A 21,913-nucleotide genomic window follows, 5' to 3' on the forward strand; every position below is an offset into this window, starting at 1 on the left:
TCCTTAATTTTTTTATTACATCTGTTTTTATTGATTTTTCATATAACAAACAGAAAACAACAGAAAAAAATGCATGGCACATAAGTCAAACAAACAGTCACTAAATAACGTATACACCATAATCTGCACGAAACCCATATAAAGTAAAAAACAATAATGTACAATTTATCTTAATAAAAACTTTTGAGTCAAAACAACATTAAGAAGGTAGCAAGTTACGCATGCGTGGCAGTTCGGTCGAAATTGTCTGCACGATTTTGTTTACATCAACTTGAAGAAGTCTAGATTACAACTATTGTGAATACGATTCATTTGTCAAGACTCAAAAGTGATTCAATTTCTATTCATTTATTACTCATTTCTTCACCAAATGTACATGAGCAGGGAGAGCGCAACTGCATTCCACCTGAATTGAGTACAATTTGTTACATTGAAATTAATCAATACACAAAGACAAATACAAAGTTATTGAAAATATTCAGCATGTAACTTCAAGTCAAGTGATGCATTTGAGAATTACATACTGCCCTTACGCAAGAAACTATCGATGCTTTGGAAGTTGTTTCGATGGATGAGTTGTCTGCATCGTTGTATTATACCAGATGCTTTAATCTTTATTATCATTATTTTGTCATCTTTTTAACAAACGCCAATTTTCTCATGAACACAATTTATTATTGAGAATATATGCAGATTATTTTGAGAGGTGAGCCACTTGTCTGAATGTGATTTATGCGTTTTTTTTATTTATTTTTTCCAATTTTTCATTGCATTTTACAAAATGAACAACACATAATACAGGAAAAGTACAGGAAAATGAACAAAAGCCACGGATCCAAAATAATAAGTAAAGGTGGAAAACAGAAATTGAATAATTGTAAATATAAGTAATATCAACATAATAGTAATAACAGCCTCATTTGCAAATAAATATAACAAAATCAGTATCAACCAAAGATAACAAAATATTGAAATTAAACAGAACTAAAGTTGACAAATTAATATGAAAAGTCCATATCAACAGAATCATGAGAACATAAATAACAAAAAGAACTAACAGTGACTGATCAGTGGCGAATACAAATGGCATGTATGCGTTTGTTAAAAAGATGACCCCCCTTCTGCAATTATAGTGGTTCATTCCAAGGTCAGCCGCGGGCTCACATCGGTTCAAAGTTCGATCAGTCTGTTCGATAATTTTGACAAGCTTGACGGAGTATTTACTGCACATCTGCTGTAAGACCAGTCTTCTTGACAAGCAAGGTGAGTATGCAATGTACAATTTTCGCATTCTAATCAGTGGGACGTACTCGCTTGGAGGGTAAACGCTCTACCAGGTCACTAGCTTCTGCCAGGGCTTCAGCCGAGTTTCTTCGGCTCGCCGTAAGCACTGCAGCCGCCTGGATAATACGCCCGCCCCGGTGATTTTACCTGCATGGGAGACAGAGCCCTGACCGGGGCAGGCCAGTTTTCCAGGCGGCTGCAGTGCTTATAGTTGGCCGAGGAAGCTCACCTCGAACCCTCGGAGGGGCCGGTGACAAGGTTAGTCTTCATTGACTACCGGTATACGACCGAGGCATCGTGAACTTTGTAACTTTGCAGCATAAATTAGCAGCATACTAAACAGGGTCGGCCATTTTAAGTGAAAGATACCGGTATTCTGAAGATACAATCACTGGTATGGAATTTTGTTACCTCTAATGTTTGTTACTATAATGACTTATTCTCACCAGTGCTTATTGCACTGTATAATACATGTACAAACACTAGTATCGTCCGCCCGATCGGAAGAAACGTCCTGTGATCGCCCTGCGTCACTAGTGACGTAAGTTTGTTGACCTATAGGTGAAGCAGAACGAACCTTTGTCCTACTGAGAGCTGATAACTCATGACTAATCTCCAAGCAGATGTGGAGAGGCTATTTTGACGGAGTTTTTTTTTTTCTTGCTAGTTCTTAAACATCTTTTCGTCTTATAGCATGAGTGTCGGGGAGAACACCCGAGTGAAGCCATGGTGCCCTGTCACCGTGGAACCGCTGCTCCTCGTGGGTATGATTGGGCTCGTGGCGTCTTCTCCAACCTATTATCAGTACATCTACAACGTTCTGGGCAACGGCACGCTACCGACAAACGCCAGCAGTAGCTGTGACGTCAACGTGAGCGATCCAGCCTACCAGAGACAGCTGAAGGTTTGGTTTATTACAAGTTGGCGTAGCAAAATCTTTGTTGGATCCGTTGGCATGTGCGGTGGCCGCCATTTTGAATTGTGACGTCACAGGGTCGCCATATCATTTTATTGTGAGGGGTGTTTTTCGGCGTCGCTAGCGTTCTCTCTATTTTTAACAAATCGGCACAGAACTATCACACATTCAACTCAAATAAAAATAAAAATTCAATACCAATTCATATTTATAAAAAGACCCCGTAATCGCTTAACTAACATAGCAAACCTGAAGTATATGTAGCACAAATACTTAACTCTAGTTAAAATCTTCATTAGTGATACATCACTATTCTTCCTGGAGTCCATATTCAAATTGTACAAATTATAGCAACGGAGATATGCCACAAATTATCCGTTTCAATAACCAAAAAAAAACAAAGATAAGTTCCGCTCAAAACCAGACAAATAACAAGTCAAGGTGAAATAATGTAAATCAAATGTACAACATGTTATACAACAAAATGTACGTTTAAAATTACAAGAAAACTTTGTAAAGAAAACGTAAACTCAAATTCGGAATAGGAGAGGTTATAGGATGAAGCAAAAAAGATGTATAATAGTAAATCAAAACACAATTTGTGAAAGTAATGAACCAAGGTAGTATTTGATAACATATGAAAATAATGAACCAAGCTAGCATTTGACAACATATGTAACAAAATCTTATATATGAATTATTACTGATGATCATTTTAAACATTAGAATTCAATTATGATTAAAATCAATCTTTTATTTGCAAATTCATGCCCGTAGGCTAATTGCAAGGGTACAAACAGTAGTAAGGTAACAATGGTAACGAGTGTCTATTCTATGCATCTAGCTAATGTTTCTACATACAACATTACTGGAGGGTTTGACTTCTTCTTTGTAGGCAGTGGCTGATGAAAAGTCCCACGTTTTTAATGATTAGTGTGTTTTGGGATTTCAGTAGGAATGTAGTTTTTTGGAGGTCTTCTAGATGGTGAAAGCTCGGGAATATAGTTTTGGTTGTTTTGAAAAGCTTGTTTCTTTCATTCTCATAATGAGGGCAGTTACAAATGAAATGTATGTCATCTTCCACATTGAAGGCTCAGGCGGAGTCGGCGCAGTGGCAGCTGTACCTGACCGTGGCCCTGTCCGTCCCCGGCGCCCTGTCCACCGTCGCGCTCGGCACGCTGTCTGACATCTTTGGACGGAAGGTCTGTATCTGTATCTATATAGCCGGTATAACCGCCATTCGGCGTAACACACCAGCTTCCGAGGCACGCGGCGCGGCGGTCGCTGGTTATATTACACTGAACGGCCTGTCACACCTAGTCTTTGCAAATCTGACTGCAACTGCTATCTAGTGATCATAACGATGGCAACAAGTTCCATTTTACTATGGTTCTCGGAAAATACGAATCTGTGAACACATCAATCTCTGGTACTTAAGGGCATGACTTCTTTTTTTCCAGGTCGGGCTGCTCGTGCCGCTCGTGGGCGGACTGCTGAGTGCAGTAGCAGGAGCCGTCATCGTCAACTTCTCGTTTCCACTCGAACTCATGCTAGCAGGTAAAGTAATGTTCGATCACACCTCAGACTTCTATACCCTCTGGTTACCATCCCAAATCTAGTTCCCGTTTTAAAATATTTGCAACAAGTTCTTTGATAGGGATCATGTGGATGGATGTTGGGCGACACGTCTATTACAAAAGTCCTTACCTAAAGGCTCAACAAACTCGAGCTCTCTCCACACAAAACAATTCACGTCGTCAGCCAGCTAAGACATCTGTGACATTCTATGTGATGTCGAATGTTTTCGAATGATTCTTCCTGTGTATATGTACGTTTAATTAAGGAAAAACTGAAGTATCTACAATTTGAGGATACATGACATTATCACCCTCCTAAAAGCAGGACCCCTATCGCTCGATTCGTTGGCTCGCTCCCGTAGGGGCCCTGCTCTTTAGCCTCGGTAGACACGGTTCTGGCGACGTTGCTGACAGTTGCTCATGAATAATTAATGAGCTATCCTTATTTAGCACAATTTGGTGGTTAAGTTGTTCTGAACCTAAAGTAACGATGTGAGACGTAACCTGATTGGTTGATAGCTTCCCCCCTCACTTTACCCGCTGCGTCCTAAACTGGATTTGACTTTATAATTGGAATATCATTCAAAACGTACAAATATGACCAAAAAGACAACAAAACTCACAAAGCTTGAAAAGATTTGTTTTTTTGTCAATGAAATTCGTTGAGTGCTTTGTCAATTCGATCGGCCGGTAGCGACATCGCCAGCGTGCCGCGGGTCCAGTGAGAGGAGGGGCTTTATCCTCGTGGGACAAGAATGTACAATAATGGTCTCCATTCATTCAACATGTAGGGAATTTCGTGTATGGATTGTCGGGGAGCTGGACTGCGCTGTTCGGAGGCTGCTCCGCGTACATCGCCGACATCACAGACCCGGGGAAACAGCGGACCTTCCGCGTGGCTCTGCTGGAAAGCGGCGTCGGCATCTCCTCGCTGGTTGGAGAAATCGGGACCGGGTACTGGATCCAGCTCGGGGGAATCCCGCGAGGGTTCAAAGAGGTCACCTGGGGCATCGTTGGCTGTAGCGTCTTCTGTCTATTGTATTTGTTTACTTTAAAAGAAACCAGACCGAGAGTGAAGAAAGAGACGCTATCGTCCTGTAGCCATTTTCGCAGGTGCTTTAACGCGTTTTACGAGAAGCGCTACGAAGGTCGGAGGAGAAAGCTCTTGCTCGGTACTTTAGCTTATCTACTCATGATTGGTAGTGCGATCACCACGTCCAGCCTCATCATACTGTACGTGCTCGCGCCCCCGTTCTGTTTCACGTCCGATCTGGTTGGACTTCTCAAGGCGGCTTTGGGAGCATCGTTCATAGTCAGTGTCATCTTTATCCGTGTCTTCAACAGCTGCGTCTCAGAGTTTGCCATGTTGATGGTAAGTTACACAAATGCATGCACTGAGTTCTCAGCTACAAAACAAACTAGATTTTGTTTGCCGACGTTTCAGTTAACCTCGAGGAAGCCATAAGAAAGGTAGCCGAAATGTCGGAACATAAAACCCATTTCGTTTTGTCGCTAAAAGCCTTGTGACCTCAATGATCCTCAATAGCAACCTATTTATAAGGTATGACGCACACTCTTCGTCTGCCACAGTTTGATCAGCATTGCTTTCTTGCTTAAGTAGTTTATTTTCTATACACGCTTTTATTGGGTAAAGTATATCTCTGCAAACTGTAGGATCCAGCACACAAAAATAGGATCTAACCAATTTTTTATGATCAATGTCTTTATATCACAATCTTTATTGACACAACAAAAGTACATCGACTCTCGTAAGGTCTACTTAATCTATACATGTGTTGACAGCCACTCGAGGGAGCAGGGCGAATCTACATAGTGTCATATAATCTATACATACATACATACATACAAACAAACAAATAGGTGCATACGAAAGAGTTTTTTTACATACAATTATATGAGATAGGGCAACATATTGAAATTTAGCGTGTCGTATACTTATATATTACTTGTTCTTATATCCAAACATTCTTTGATGTATATACCTATCTGTACACAGTAAGGATTGTCATGAAAAATCATGGTAACTTTTTCTCGTGTTGGAAATTACAATTGCATCCCGGCTTCGGAATGGATTCTGCCAGAGATGAGCTTTCGAGTGTCTTGTTAACACTTTAACAATGGAAATTCTTCGGTCGTATTTTGATGGTTGCAAATTTCTGTTTTTGCATGTTACAGACAGCCTTCGCCTCCTTCATCGCTGGTTCGATCCTACTGGCGTTCGCTGGCGACTTCAGCCACCCGGAAATAGCTGTCTTCATGGGTGATTATATTTCTTTTGGTAGCTTTATGGAGTCTTGAATTACGATTAATCAACAGTATGAGCTATATTAACCTTCTCCCTGCTGCCTAAGGTGGTACCAATGCAGATTTGGTGCAAAAGGGCATCTTAAGCAGGCTTGGGGTTAAGTAAGGTGTTCATTGCAGGTACATTCTTTAGATAACGTTGCTCACAGGAACACAATATTTTTGTGACGTGACACAGAAACGTTTACCTTACCGACGTACGTTTCTGTATTTCCTCAGCCAACCTCTCACGGCTTGACTACTCTACAAGAACGCCATTTCCCTCTGTCTCTGACCTACCGGCCCGATACTATATTAACGGAATGATGTCCATATTTTCCTTACAGTCCCCGTCGTCATGTCGTTGAGGGCCATTATTCCTCCAGTTCTGAAAACAATCATGTCAAGAGAGGTATTACCAAGCGAACAAGGTATGCTTTTGCGGTATTTGCTGGTAGTTAGGTTAATGTTGTCATGTTCCAAAGCCACACGGACTTTTCTGAAACCTTTGTGACTTCTTTTGATACTATATTTTCTACGTATACCATGATACCATGATAAAAGAAACAAAGTTTCAAGTAAGGTAATCACATTGTTTCGTCACCCCAAGGGAGTGCCTTGCCTGTGCAATCATTTCTCTCACTCACTCACTCACTCACTCTCTTTCTCTCTCTCTCTCTCTCTCTCCCTTTATCTCCCTCCCTCCCTCTCTATCTCCCTCTATCTCCCTCTCTCCCCTCTCTCTCCCTCTCTCTCTCTCTGTCTCTTTCTCATTCTCTCTCTCCCCCGCTCTCTTTCTCTCTGCAGTTCCTCTTTGTTATGCCAGAGGGAGCAATGCTGTTTCTCCACGTTCCACCAGAAAGGGGTGAAGTCTGCTATCTCTGATTGTCTGCTTGTTGTCATAGCAACAGAAAAGTTTCTTTCTTCCTGAAGGCATCATATTCGCCGTCCTGACGAGCATGGACAGTGTAGGGAACGTTATCTTCACCCTGCTGTTCAACACCATCTACTCCAGCACGGTGGGCTTCATGCGCGGGTTCGTGTTCCTGCTGGCCGCCGGGATCGCGCTGGTGGCAGCGGCGATCATCGGGTGAGTCAGGTTTCTTCGTTATTACTCCGGGAAGGAGGCTGACCTCCTTCTGGGAGTATTGGAAATGTTTTTGTTTGCAATATAACACGTGATTATTCTAGTCTATAGATCTAAAAACTAACACTAAATTCTGTCTTATTTGGGTTCGACTTCTTTTTCCGAGACAATGGAAAACGAATGATCCCACTTTTCTGTAATGTGTGGGTATATATATTTAATAAATGAAATGCCTTTATTGTACGTTTGTGCTCTTACAAGCTATGTATTTATTCCTCCACTCTTGCTCAGACAAGCACTACACTCGAATTTTTCATAACTAACTTTAACAGTGCCACGGACTCTGTCGCCTAGTAGCAATAACATCTAGACGGGTAACCAATCTCAACGGGCCGGTGTCACAGGGACCCCCCCCCCCCCAGAGATCTCCCCATCCCTCAATGAAGTCCTTGGCGATTTTGCCCCCCCCCCCCAAATGATTATTTACTCCATACCACAGGTCATGTTTCTCCTTCTCATTTATCTTCACCTGCCTGGTTAATTTTTTTCTTCTTTTAATTCCCACAGCCTTTTTTTCGATTTTTTTTTTTTATAAATAGTTTTAAATCTATTCTACTCAGATTCTTTTCTGATATTTTTAGACCAAAATTTAAATTTCGGGCTCATGTGCTCTATGCCCAGTATCAAAACCAAATGACCTAAAATTTGGTGTGGCGGTGCCTTGAACATATATCGTTCGCACAATTTTAGCACTTCATTTCAACTTCTAGCTCTATGTTCATAATTATGTATGATAGTGCCGCTAGTGATACTGCAGCGGATCGTTTTGTTGTACTTACTTAATGTATTTTCTTCTGTTTTACCAGAATAATGCAGTATTACGAGCCGAAAGCCGACTACCAGCCCCTTTCTTTGCCTGAAGACTTGGAAGAGTCGGGAAAGAACCAAATTAATACTTGAATAAAGCATAAGAATCATAAAAGCTATTATATGAAAAATTAATATTATACTTCTTTTGAAACATCAGTAAACTTGATCGCCAACTAAATTAGTATTGAGGTAGTAATGAACCTTTATCCCTCTCCTACGTCAAAACATTTTTTCGGTATCTTAACTTTCCGATGTGTAAACTTTACGATATTAATAGATTTTGACTGAGCCTATGTATCATGTTCACGCTAACCACGATGACGTCATCGATACCGCTTAAGGAATGTGTTTGTTTCATTTATTGATTGTTATATGTAATCGTTGAGAATACAAGTCACGCACATAAGTACCGAAACCAATGATTAGCCCCACTTGATTATAACGCTATGTTAAAAATGTATGCTAGCCCTTATTGTATTAGTAATTAGGATATTAAGTTTTATTCTATACTTCTATTTTGTATTATGTTTAAGAATTCTTGCCATTCTTTGTACCATGTACAGTTGTCGTATGCATTCAAAATAACAGTGGTAGCTGACGAATACATTCCTTATACATATATATGTATTTGTATATTATATGTACCTTGATGATTTATTCATATCGGTACGCTGAAATAGCGTAAGGATCTTTTTTGGTTTTAAGGAAATTTGAAGTATCTCGAAGTAAAAATGACAAGAAAACATGTCAGTTCCCTTGCATCTTTTTTTTGTGGGGTCGTGTGGCGAAACGACAGGGTTTTCGGCCCAGAACCCAAGAATACCGGTTTCGAATCCCCTGACGCCACTGATGGAGACCGTTCACCACCATTATATCTTGAGGCAGCCGACAGACCGAAATATGATTTGTATGACCTATTTGATTACCGTTACAGTACACTATGTATGTAAGAAATATGATTGGAAAGACCCCCCCCCCCCAAAGGTAGATCAAGTGGAAGCAGCCTTACAGTTGACCTCCTAGGACTGGTCCAATTATTTGGTAAGTAGGGTCCCCCGGTTAGAATCCGAGGACTGGCAAACTGACTGAAGCTGCATTCGTCTTACGGAAGGGATATACATGGGGGTCCCGTGATCGAGGAGGTGCATTGAACTCGTTAAAAGGCACAACAACAGCCTCATTACTCATATATATGGGTACCTACTGGCTGTGCCTCAGATGAATATGAATATCTACCAATGAAAATCGTTCGAACTACTGCGTTCGTTTGTTGCTCAAACATTTTCACTCAACGGTCGCTGAACGGAAACCGTCTCAGTAGAAATGTGGTCAAACACGTCATGTGTAAAATAAGGACATTGGCTCTGTGTCATTTGCTGGATTTGATTTCAAGGAATCCTCCACCACAGTGCCGTGAACTTTTGGCGTATCGAATTTTTGATGAATCTCGAGAAGCACTTTAATGAGTTTATCTATAACAAAAAAAACATCTCCCACAATATGTGAGAAATAGATCCAACTTCTTTGACTTTGAAGCGCACCCATGTGTCAAATCGAGACATTGAGTGTGTGACATTTGGTGGATTTGATTTCCGTGAATCCTCCACCACAGTGCCGTGAACTTTTGGCGTATCAAATTTGTAATGAATCCCGAGAGGCACTTTCATGAGTGTATCTATAACAAAAAACATACATCTCGCACAATATGTGAGAAATGAATCCAACTTCTTGGGCTTTGAAGTGCACCCATGTGCTTCATGTTTCAGATATTACCTGTGTCAGCTGGTGACTTTTCATAAACCATCGGGGACGGAGTAACCTTTCAAGGGGTATTCTGTGACAACTGTCTCATGGACTTTGTCTTAGAGGTAGGCTAACTGGCAGCGGAGGAGGTTGGTAGAAGGGTGGTTCTATGATGGAATTCCGTCCCAACGGACTTGTGACTGGCGGGCTTGTTCATAACATAGCGGTAATGGATGAAAGAGAAGGAGACCAGTCGATAGAAAAGCGTGGAACCGTCGTTATCAATATGTAACTAATTCCCAAAAGAGCATGATGAAGACTACCCTGCGAGCCTGTGTTTTTTTTTATAAAGTAGTTAACTTCTGTGCGTAAATTCTGAGTCCTAAGAATGTGGTCAAACACGTTCTTATTTGTCATCACGTTGTCACAATTGGAAGCAAAAATGTCTTATGTTTTAGTGATTTGCTGTTGACTACCCTACGCGCCGCTGTGTTTTTATAAAGTAGGAAACTTCTGTGCGCAAATTTAGTCCTAAGAATGTGAACAAGACGCCTTTTCTCCACAATGTCTTGCTTGGAAGTATATTATCTACGTTATTTTTAGTGATATGCTGTAGACTACTTTACGAGCCGCCACTTCTGTTATAAATTAGGAAACTTCTGTGTGCAAATCAAGTCTTAAATGTGAACAAGACGCTTTTTTTAATAACAATGTCATACTTGGAAGCACATCTGCTTTAATTTGAGTGATCACATTACACTTCCAGTACTCAGCTATACCCTTGTGGCCATCCAGTGTACGATTACAGGTCGGTGTGCCTTCTGGCTATGCAGAAGAAAAATGAGAAGATTATAAAGAACTTACAGCGCTGTCATAAATATCTTGTTACGCCAGGTGAGCGAGGCGGGGGTTAGACCACCCCATTACAAGGTGAGCTGATAATGGCGGCGTGACGTTCAGGTGGAAATTAAAGCTAATCCAGCGCCGTGGTGCCGTCAGACAGGATTATCGATTATTTATCTCGTGCATATTCCCTTACAGAACTGTCAGAGTGTACATTCTGATCCATTACTGACGGATCTGTTTGAAGGTCAAGTTGATATTGTCTGTCCCTTGCTCGACTGTGTTCCTGATTTTTCTTTCTTTTAATTACTCACTCGCTCGCTCGCTCACTTACTCATTCACTCACTCACTCACTCTCTTTCTCTCTCACTCTCTCTCTGTCTGTCTGTCTTAGTCAGTCGTAGGGGCAGCATGGCGTTTTTTATTTTGATTACACTTACGTATACTGTAGAACACTCTGCCCCTCTCCCTCTCTGCCTTTCTCTCTACATATATTTAAAGAGAGAGAGAGAGAGAGAGAGAGATCCATATGTACATGTATATCATATCCAAGTTTCCTGCTGTTTCAACAAACTACGTACTACAATCAGAACCGAAACTTGTCTCGATCTGTTATAGGATCATGGACTGAAGCTGTTAATTGATACACGCGAGAGAAAGCTATCATTATCGTTATTAATTCTGACAACCTGAAGAACTAATGATGGACAACTTCATGATCCTACCTGCCTGGCAATGATCCAGGAAATCAGGCTGGTAAAGAAAAAAAATAGTCTTGTTTCTGCACAAGAAATGTGTAAAAGGATTGAATTACCCAGGGCACATCGTCATAAAATTCATATATTTCTCTTATTTTATTAAATGAAATAGCATGCTCATGGAACGTAGAAGCCTCATGAAGAAATCTAGACATATATCCGAGAAAAATAAGACATGTCAAAAAGCCGCACTGATGCTTGGTATTAAAGTAACGGGGCTGAAGTTGTTTGACAGAAAAAAGAATCATAAGATGAATTTCTTAAACCTGCTCCAGGAAAGAAGGACCCACCATTTCAATAGTTCCAGTCGCGTGCAATGAAAATACATAGAATTAATGTAGACAAACACTGACTTCTTTTAAAAGAAATGCATATTTAAAAAGAAACAGAAGTTCTATTGCAGTACCAAGGTCACATACCAGGGATCCTTGACCTTCGTCTTCCCAACACCTACCAACAGACCAAATATCACCAGTATCCATCTCAACAATCTGGAAACACAGACACACAGACAGATAGACAGACACACACACACAGACACGTAAAACAATATCTACATTTTTCATGGAGACTAGGACGTACTCTTCGTTGCCAAAGGCAGCCTTCAGCTCTGCATCTATAAAAGGAACATGGGCGCCCAAAGATCTATACACAGTGGATAACAGCTCAGCAGAATCGGCTTCGCTGGTGCCCTCAGTCCGGGAGTTTCGCACCTCCACGCAGGGCACACGCTGAAAATTGAGTTGATACCACCACAATCCTGTTGCCTGGATGGAAGACCAATAGGCAGATAATTTGTCCGTCAGGCTGTCTGGTCTTCGTGACATTCTTCATGAAGAGTGATTGTCCCCTGATGGGGGCTCTTTACGTATCCTCGCGTTGGTGTCAGTTCTAGCAGATGTATTACAGTGGCAGCGTCATTTTTGACAGAGATAACAGTCATATGGGTTAGAGTTAATCCTCCGATGGAAATTATTTAGAAAGATACAGTTCTCTATTCTGGTTCATAGTTCCATTGGCAGTGTACTGCTGCCTTTTCATTGAAGTATCCATCTTTCGTGACTTATTCCATTTCATAAAGTACTAATGATATGCCAATTAAGGCTAGACTATAATGCTACTCAAGTTCAAAACAATGGCCAGCAATTAATTGTATTCTTTTATTTGATTGGGATGACGACGATGATTAATTGAATTGGATTTAATTGAATAGAAGCTTCCTCACCTCTGGAACTTTCTAGAAAGTCCCGCACAGCATGTGAACGTGTAAACAAATGCATCGCCTGTAGAATCTTTAACACAGCTCTTCATCAATTGTGTTACGTCCCCTTCGTTGTGATGCGGTGGTTTAATGTACGCGGTAAAGCTGTATCAGCTCAGCTAGCGTTAGTCCGGAAAAGGCACCCCCTGGGCATGTGCAAGATAGGAATCAAAGTGTACCTTTTGCTGTCGTAAAGGCTTGCAGGGAATCCCGCCGGGACGGAACAATGACTTTTATCGCACACCGCTGGAGCTGATTGAGGCGTTTTAAGAGGAGGCCTGTGGCGACGCGGAGTCCCTGTAGGGCGATAATGTTATGATATCCATTGGGCGAGACTTGTAATCTATTGCAGCAGAAAGTTAGCATACAAGTAAGAGTTAGTACATGTACTAGCAGCCAATTGTTTTCAGGCGTAGTTATTGACAATCATAGGTAAATGTTGGCCCGAACAGACATCAAAACATTACATTTAAATAAATATACACTAGAAGAGGTAATTTTTATATAGATCACACAGTGAGAGGACATGCGGTATCGTGTTTTTTTCTTGTTTGTAGGTGTGCCATAACGCAACGCATTACGCTGTGGTATTGAACGTTTTCCTGTTTTGTTTCCGTCTTGTTGAATTGACGGGTAATGGTTATGGTCTGCATATCTACATCTAGAATGTTATCGAATGGCCTTGTCATCTTGATACACTACATCTCCTAGTTTTTTTTTTTACGATCAAGTCATATATCGTCTGCAATGGTGTAGTTTCGGTACAGTCGTGCTCTAGTGTGTTGGCGTTGATGTATTGCTGTTTGCTGTGTTATGTTGTGTTAGCTGAATTAAATCAGTATTGTTTAGATTGTCATTTAAAAACAACTATAGTTATATAGATAATTGCATGATAGATCGTTGTGCCTTCAAGAGGCTAAACAGAGTCGCTATGGCTAAGTGGGGAGGCGGTGGTGTCTTTTTATTCCAGTTCTGAGGAAGCAAAAGCTTCGGGCAAATGCTGCGGTTTGATGGATTGTGGAACTTGCTTTGTCAATATAAATGAATCAGGAATGGAAAAGTACATTTCATAGGTTCAACAGTTCGGTCGGTCGTATGCAACTAGAGTTCTTTGTAAAACAACAGCAGTAAATTGTACTATATATACACTCATGAAGACAGCTGAAAGGTTGGTAAGGAAATGTATGGTCTGTGGTTGCGTCAAAAGAACTTTGCTTGCGATGGAAAATAGTACGTTGTATATTGTTTCTTGAGATACTTTTCCTTTGAGAAGGTTTCAGGAAAAAAATGCGTAAGTCTACGGATGATTCGTCTTTGTTACATCGTAACGAGCATAACATTTCCCCTTATCTTGATGAGATGTTCATAGAGCAATTTTCCTTAATTTTTCCTGATTCGCTGAGGTTAATTATAGCTATCATGATAACGATAACTTGTGATATCAAACGTCAAAGGAAGAATGATCAATTGTAATTGCTTTGCAGTCAGGTAAATTAGTAACAATTGAGAATGATCAATTAATTTTGATTTTTCTGTTGCCGGAGCTAATTGCTAATTGCTGAGTGATGAATAATCAGCTTTGGGAAAAGCTGAACTGAAGCCCTGGTTTCTTGACGCAATAAGAGGAAGGAGTGAATAGCAACACTGATCTCTACATCTAGACTATATGTGTATGTTTTAATAATAATAACTTTATTGCAAGTTCATGCCCGAAGGCTAATTGCAGACAAACAAGTACATGGGAATACATGGGAATCAAAAATAGTTATCTAGACTACTGTCAAAGTTCTAAGTTAACTAAGGTTGACTATGGTTGGGTTTGACTTCTTTAATAACAACTGACGCAGGACGCAACTTAAATTAGGCATACAGAATACGACGTTGTCATTAGAAAAATATGTTGGTAGAATAGAACTCTAGAATTCTATAATGCAATAGAATAGAATAGAATAGAATAAGATAGACTAGAATGAAATAGAATAGAATGAAATAAATAGAATAGAATGAAATAATGAAATGAATGGAATAGAACAGAATGGATAAGAGTAAAGGTTGGTCTTAGTGTGCGTTGGCCCCAAACCCATCCCTCTGGCTAACTCTGTGACCAGCCCTTCGTAACAGCCTGTGGCTAGTTGGTCAGCCTTGAATATATTGAACAGACCTACGTTCACTAATAATGACTGAGACACTCTGGGCGGCTCTTACTGCGACAGCTATACATCTAAAGTTGACGTTCAAGTGTTGCCCCTACAGAGATAAGGTTATCTGGCAGGGTAAGGATTGCCACCGATGGTCACTAACACTAGTGGACACATTACTTTTCCACCCTGCATCCGTCGCGCTTAATGGAAAAGAACGAGAAATCTATGTGCTTGATGATTGCCCAGACGATAGCCGTGACCTTTATCAATTAGAGTAACCACAAAAAATCGAAGCAGACTGGAGGCATTGACCAGATCGCTTGGACTTATACGTGGCAACAAAGTGATGCCTTGGGTCCAACTATAGAGATACTGTTGAGATCGCTTGGTAAGATATGTATTATCGTCATCAATCGATATGTCTTAGAGTATGTTATCATCAGCTAAGACCAATGCTCATTTACTCTAGACCGTCGCTGACGGAAAGGTAGAGTGGATGTCAAAATCCAGTAGATATCCGGGTTACGATGTCGAGATGCTGTCTTAATCTGTGCATGACATTCTACGGAATTTAACAGTCCCAGGAAACTTTGAGAACCCAGGAAAAAATAAAACTTTGCATGGGATTGAAGATAAATGAGAATTCCATGAAACGTCACACGAGCTTCCGAAAAATTGTGTACGAGATTCCATGAAAAATCTGAGATTCTAAGAAACTTTAGACGAGATTCAATGGAACTTTGCATGACATTCCAAGAAACTTTGCAGGAGAATCCAAGAAACTTTATATGAGGTTTCACTGAACCTTTGAAGGAGATTCAAAGAAAGTTTGCCCGAGATGCCGAAAAGGTTTGCACGAGACTTCAGGAAACTTTGGACGAGATTCCAGGAAGCTGTGCATGAGAGATTGCATGGAAATTCAAACTTATTTTTGTATGAGTTTCCCCTACGAGTAACTTTTGTAGGGGATTCAAAGAGATGCAAAAAAAAGTCTGCATGAGACTCGAACAAAATTGTATGAGATTCCAAGAAGCTTTGTATGAGATTCCAAGAAGCTTTGTATGAGATTCCAGGAAGCTTTGTGTGAGATTCCAGGAAACTCTGCATGGTATTCCATGACACTTTGCAAGTGAGATCCCAGAAGACCTTGTAAGAGCTTCAAGTATATGTTTGAAGTGAATTTAAAGAAAGTTTGCATGAGATGCCAAAAGGTTTGCACGAGACTCGAGAAAACTTTGTATGAGATTCCAGGAAACTTCGTATGAGATTCCAGGAAACTTTGTATGAGATTCCAGGAATGCATGAGATTCCAGGAAACTGTGCATGGGATTCCATAAAAATTTGCAACTGAGATTCCAGGAGACTTTGTATGAGGTTCCGCTAAACTTTTGAAGTGAATTCAAAGAAAGTTTGCACGAGATAAAAAAAAGGTTTGCAATTTGTATGAGATTCCATGAAGCTGTGCATGAGATTGCAAAAATGCATGAAATTCCAGGAAACACTGAATGAGATTCCAGGAAAGCTTGCATGAAGTGCCCACGCAATCTCGTCTCCACATACATACTGAGACAAATCAACTAATCTCCTTCTCATTTATTTCCTTGTTACCGCCGAGCGCAATTTGCGAGACGAAAAATCACATGTAGCATTCCTACCATTACCGCTACTCCTCTGTGGCTTCTCGTTGGTTTAACAGCCATCATCAATCTGATTTGGAAAAGCCCTCATTACGGCGCGGGTTTTCCGGGGACTCCTAGTGTGGCTGGAAGGGATCCAAGACTCGTAGGCAAGTTTTACAGTTCTACCGCAGCCATCAACAACAATATCCCGCAAGCAAACTCTTCTCACTAATGGATGCTCCGAGCGTGGCGGTTATACTGGTGCACAAATTTGTCCCCTGACCGGACACTAACAGCTACACGGCAGTTACGGCTAATAACTGAATAGTCGAGCGTACGGTTATGGCACCGGGGGAAGGCAGGCTTCTCATATAACGAAGACGGATGCGGTTGCTCCTGGCAGAAGACGTAACATCCAGCTTCGCGTCTGAAATGTCCTCGTAGATCTACGACAGTAGCTTCCCGAGGTCATCTTCATATTCTATTTCCAGTGAGTAGGCGACGCTACGCACCAGAGGGAACGTGTTTCTGTCTTAGATATTGGATAAAATAGATGTAACTTGGACACACGGACGTAATTTTCCGCTGGCAGACGGGTATGATTGACTGCACTGTGTCGTCACCGTGCGTAAAACGGCCGGGGGAGCGTCGATGTCGACGATGACAAATCACGGAGACTCGGTCTTGTGTTCGTACGTCTGAAGGCAGCACGTATGATGTTTCCACGTCTTCCCTACTGGATATAGGTAGGTAAGTTACCGTTGGCGTGAGTTCCGTGTTCTTCTGTTTTTTTTCCGAGCAGATTGTCGCTACTAGAAGTAGCTGGAGAGTTACTTGTATTGGTAGTAGTAAAGATTTTTAATGAATGAAATACAGTGCACTAGATTGTATGAAATCCAACCCCGGGTATGTAATCCTATATCATACATGCAAGTGCCATGCTTCACCCTATCGATTGTAACGATATCTGTAGTGACCGACTGGAAAGATATCATTCCCAGCATGTGCAGAAATCAATTCTATATTCCTCCTCAATGACTGTAAAATGTACACAGTTCATTGGAGATACAATAATTGTCAAGCTGATTTGAAGTAGTTGACACATACTACATAGCAGACCATCTGTCGCTTAGTATCCACAAGATGCATAAAGTTATCCACTGATAAAACAAACATTTCATAGTCTTTGTTGTCTTTATTTTTGACATGTTTACCATAAGCTTTCCGTGTTAACGTGTTTCATTGGCACAGGGAGTTACATATAGCTTTTGGGGCCCTGTGCTAGACGTTAATATAACGTCAGCTAAACAGTAGACGTCTGTGATGCCATTGAAGTAACATAACCAGACAAAATGATAGCTTACTGTTTGACCTTTAGAGCAGTTGCTTGTCGTACTTGTAACAGCCATATTAGAAACATCGGGTCGATAAAGAAGTATGGAGTAGTAAAGTATACGGGGCTGTAACATATTGCCGAGACATTTAGCTAAAAGGTCGAACATAGTTTTGCTGGTAAGACATTCTGCAGAACGTATCCTGTTTAGGACCCCCTCGAGCTCGTGCAGGTCCTGATGGATTGATTTCGTTCGAACGGGGGTGTTTCATGGAGAATTCATGGCAGCTCTTTGTTCTTTTGCTGCGCTGTGCAGATTCCATTATCAAACGTGACTTTGTAGTGCACTCTTGGGAAGCCATGTATTGAAACAGAAAGCAGTTTTAAGAAGAAAGGCCAGAACATTTGCGAGCGAAGGTGGCGTGTTTGTTTGATGTTCTCAACTAACTCATCGATATCATCAATACGCTATGCCCTCCTCATCAGCAAGTATTAATTGATTGAGTACAGCGACTTGCCAAAATGACGTTTGGGAAAACCTGCGTTAGTAACTTATGACCTTAAATCGTTAAATCACGTTATCCAAATCAGCACTTTTGGCACACGGAAAAACAAATTTGTGCCAGATCTATTATAAGGGCCTTGTTACGTTCAATTACGACTGCGCGCAGGAGGAACGTCATACGATTGAAACAACTTTACAGCCTCTTAGAGATATCATCCAATTGTTTGAGTTATCTTTTATAATGTGCCCTTCACCTCCATCAGCGTAACAACTTCATAAATGTTGTTAGGTGGAAGATGAAACTTTAAACAAGCTTTGTTGACAAAACTCCAGATGATAAGTCGAATCAAGATTGTCAGTTTCTTCTACTTGCTTTAGATTAAGTAATAACAACCAGTAACAGAGGCTGACATTCCAACTTTATCACTTGGAATTGATAATGGAAAATGTAGGCATCCTTTTTAATGGCTTACGTCGAAAATAAGCATTCATGTATTACTAACTATATTTCGTGACCTGTTTGAATACCACGTAAATATGAGCCCCAGTGGACAACGGCATATGCTTAAATGCATCTCTACAAACCTTAATTAGGATTTAGAGCAATACTTTGCTCCGCAAAAGTTGTAATTGAAGACGTTATGTAGACAAGACCAAACTTTTGGCAACGTCCGCTGGGGCTCGTTTAATACGCTGCCGACATCCAAAATGTCTAATGTCTTTATGCAAGCGGTTTTCCTGTTGACTGGTTCAGCTGATATCACACCGTAAACTCAGTCTTACATAAAGTTTTAACAAGCTCAAAATGTCGATACCTTTAAATTGTCTAGACAATTGCAATTCATCAATTTATTTTTACAACTGTTAGTCTCCATCAAAGCATCAGTTGTGGGAATTAGTACACATTTGCACCAGTAAATACGGACGGCATACCGTGTATTTATCAGGCTACCAGAAATGATGACTAAGACACCTATCATTAGTAACCTGACTCTTCCATTAGATATTGTCTTCCGCATCGTGATTATGATATTTTTTATCGTCAGGCTTGCGGAACGAGTTTCATATTGCAAAGATAATGAAACGAAAGACGATCCTACAGTGAGTTATGGGACGATTGTGGTGGGTATCAAATCTACAAAGAATGATGAAGCGAAACGGTGGAATCTTCGACAATGATCCCCTTTGGAGTAGAATGAATGTCGACAGCCGGGGAAGATATGTCTTCTTTAGCTCATGAGGAATCATTGCCTTTTGAGTCGTAAGATATTTATGAGCATATCAATTGGATTACGTTTCAAGGACGTCCTTGAAAACAGTGGTGTCTTCAGCTTATCTGAGAGCTAGCAAAAGCTGGAACTGTTGTTGATTGCAAATATATATATATTTAAAAATAGACATGTCAAACCAGCTACTTGCAATGGATTTCTCGCCTATGCTAAATATTACCACAGAATAGAATACATCATTGCACCAAGTTCTGCAAAAAAAAGAGAAAAATTTAGCTACATGTTACAAATTGTTAGATCAGTTGACTGGGAAAAGTTGCAAAGTGTTTCTTTGTTTCTTCAGTTTATTTTATGTTCACATGAACATATATGTGTGAATGTCATTGTTGTTGGAAATTCTAAATAAATATTAACACCTAATCATGTCAAACTGTCCCTTATAGATTACTTAAACTATACATATATACAAACCACAAAAATAGTCACCAATAAAGCTGTATTTGTAGAAAACATTGTGGGGTCAGTTTTGACTACGGTGGTTTGAGAGTTAAAAGGGCTGGAAGGCAGCAGTCTCGGGGAAGTCGATTTCACCGTCCGTCAGCCATGGATGGTGCAGACAGGTAGGACCTGATGGAGGCGACCTGGTTGTTTAGGGACCTTGTCAGGGAAGTGTCTGGAAAATGACTTTTTCTGCACCAGGAGACGTTGTGTCAATAGTGTCTGCAAGCTTGCATGTTTTACAAAAAGGCAAGAGACACTGGCGTTGGCGATGAATATGAGAATAGTAGTGAGGATATCCGAAAATAGTCTTCTCAGGTAGGTAGAAAATAGGACATTGGAGTTTTCTTTTTACACAACCAGAAGCGGCGAGAAGCAGTACTTACTCCAGTCAGATGCTCTAAAGTTGTCTTACAGACACCGAAGCGTCAGCAGGTGAGACAGCACTGGTTGTGTACAAAGAAAGTAGTGAGGAAAGTGGTTAGGGTAATTATACTTAACTAGTAAGTTATGTGACTTGCCTTAGCCTGGTATCCATCCTATTCACCCGGCTTGCTACTCTAGTCACTTTCTTTGTGGAATAGATTCCGCGACCATGAGAGCGAATCGGAGCTAGAATATATTGGACCAGGCGAACTTTCCTGGCCCATAGACTAAGATGGATACTTTAAATGCAGAAATGTTGTTGGGTGGTTTTATGTTCGCGGTTATCGCGGTAAACTCTTTTCCGCGAACTTAAAACGACCGCGAAAAGTCGTTCCATTGTGTGACTGTAGAGCTACTATTGTTTCAGAAGGCGAACTCAAAACCACCACGAACATTCCATTTTCTCCCTACCGTGAAATTAAATCCCCGCGAACATTTCTGCATCTAAAGTATTTCACTTAGACCATGGGATACGATCTGCTAGACTGCATGCCCGTGGGGTCTTTGCTGTGGCAGCGTCTGGGGATCGTCGCGGTAAGTTCAACTCCGGAGGCTTGCTTCGGGATCAATACTGTGCCAGATTGAGATCCGAGTTTTTGTGGGGTTTCCGATACTCGCATCGCTGCACAGAGACTGACAACGTGGAACGCGCCAGACTGGCGTGTTCATTACTCTCCAATCTGCGATGTCGTTCTCACTTACAGAGGATGAGAGAATCGTAAATTAGAAGGTTATGAACACAGTCCCTCCGGATAGCTCAATAGAGAAAACAATTACCCGAGTAATCATCCTTTACAAAGCTCTCCCGGATTTGCTGTATTTTCAAACACAATAATTTATAACGTTGTCATAGGTTGCTGCAGATGAAGTGAAGGAAGTGAACAAGTAATACTTTTAAGCATAAGTGAAAAAAGTTAACCGACCCTACGTGTAACACGTTACGTATATTTCCATCTACAACTGGCAGAACACCTCTGTTGCAGTTGGTATGCTTCCCCTATATATTATATTAGCTGTCACTGGCTTCTATTATATTGTTTGCACATTGTTGTTACTTAACGTATGATAAGTAATGGAGTAAATAAGGTATCCAAAGTTGTTATACTTTAGGAACATGTACCATGATTGAAAACCTTGCTAGGCCACGAATTGGTAACTAAGAGTAAGATTCATGTAGAGTCTCTGGCAAAAGTACGCCGTTGGATGAATAAATGCTGAACGAAGTGACAGCAAATTGCATGTGACTGTTGTAATAGATTTAACAGTTTCGGTCGGTATTTAACTGCCAACTCGACTGTTTGCCTCAATATTTTTACCTCCATGACGGTGACTTTTGTTTTCCATGTATAGATTACTCAGACTCATGTACAGACATGGGCTTTGGGGTATAGACTCAGGCTTTAAAACTTTGTGGTATGCACTCAACGAGAACATCGGGAACTAAACTTAAGGAAAGTAGATGATAAAATCTGAAAGAGGCAATGATTTCTAATTTAGATCCATTCATTCAATTTTACCA

The 21,913-nt window shown here is 40.7% G+C and overlaps 1 protein-coding gene across 3 annotated transcripts; it reads left to right on the forward strand.

Annotated features, from left to right (window-relative positions):
* The first annotated feature begins 1,153 nt into the window (after positions 1–1,153).
* Positions 1,154–8,378, forward strand: LOC136443561 (proton-coupled folate transporter-like). Of its 3 annotated transcripts, none has more exons than XM_066440844.1 (9): positions 1,154–1,263; positions 1,978–2,188; positions 3,292–3,402; positions 3,661–3,757; positions 4,569–5,149; positions 5,974–6,058; positions 6,429–6,512; positions 7,015–7,171; positions 8,035–8,378. In XM_066440844.1, the coding sequence occupies exons 2-9, from the start codon at positions 1,979–1,981 to the stop codon at positions 8,126–8,128; spliced, it is 1,419 nt and encodes a 472-aa protein (XP_066296941.1). In that variant the 5' UTR covers positions 1,154–1,263; position 1,978; the 3' UTR covers positions 8,129–8,378. The 3 variants fall into 3 exon arrangements, with proteins under 3 accessions (XP_066296941.1, XP_066296942.1, XP_066296943.1); XM_066440845.1 differs by lacking the exon at positions 1,154–1,263 and adding an exon at positions 1,360–1,542; XM_066440846.1 differs by lacking the exon at positions 1,154–1,263 and adding an exon at positions 1,571–1,678.
* The last annotated feature ends 13,535 nt before the right edge of the window (positions 8,379–21,913 follow it).

Source organism: Branchiostoma lanceolatum, chromosome 10 (assembly GCF_035083965.1).
Source record: "Branchiostoma lanceolatum isolate klBraLanc5 chromosome 10, klBraLanc5.hap2, whole genome shotgun sequence".
NCBI classification, from domain to species: Eukaryota; Metazoa; Chordata; class Leptocardii; order Amphioxiformes; family Branchiostomatidae; genus Branchiostoma; species Branchiostoma lanceolatum.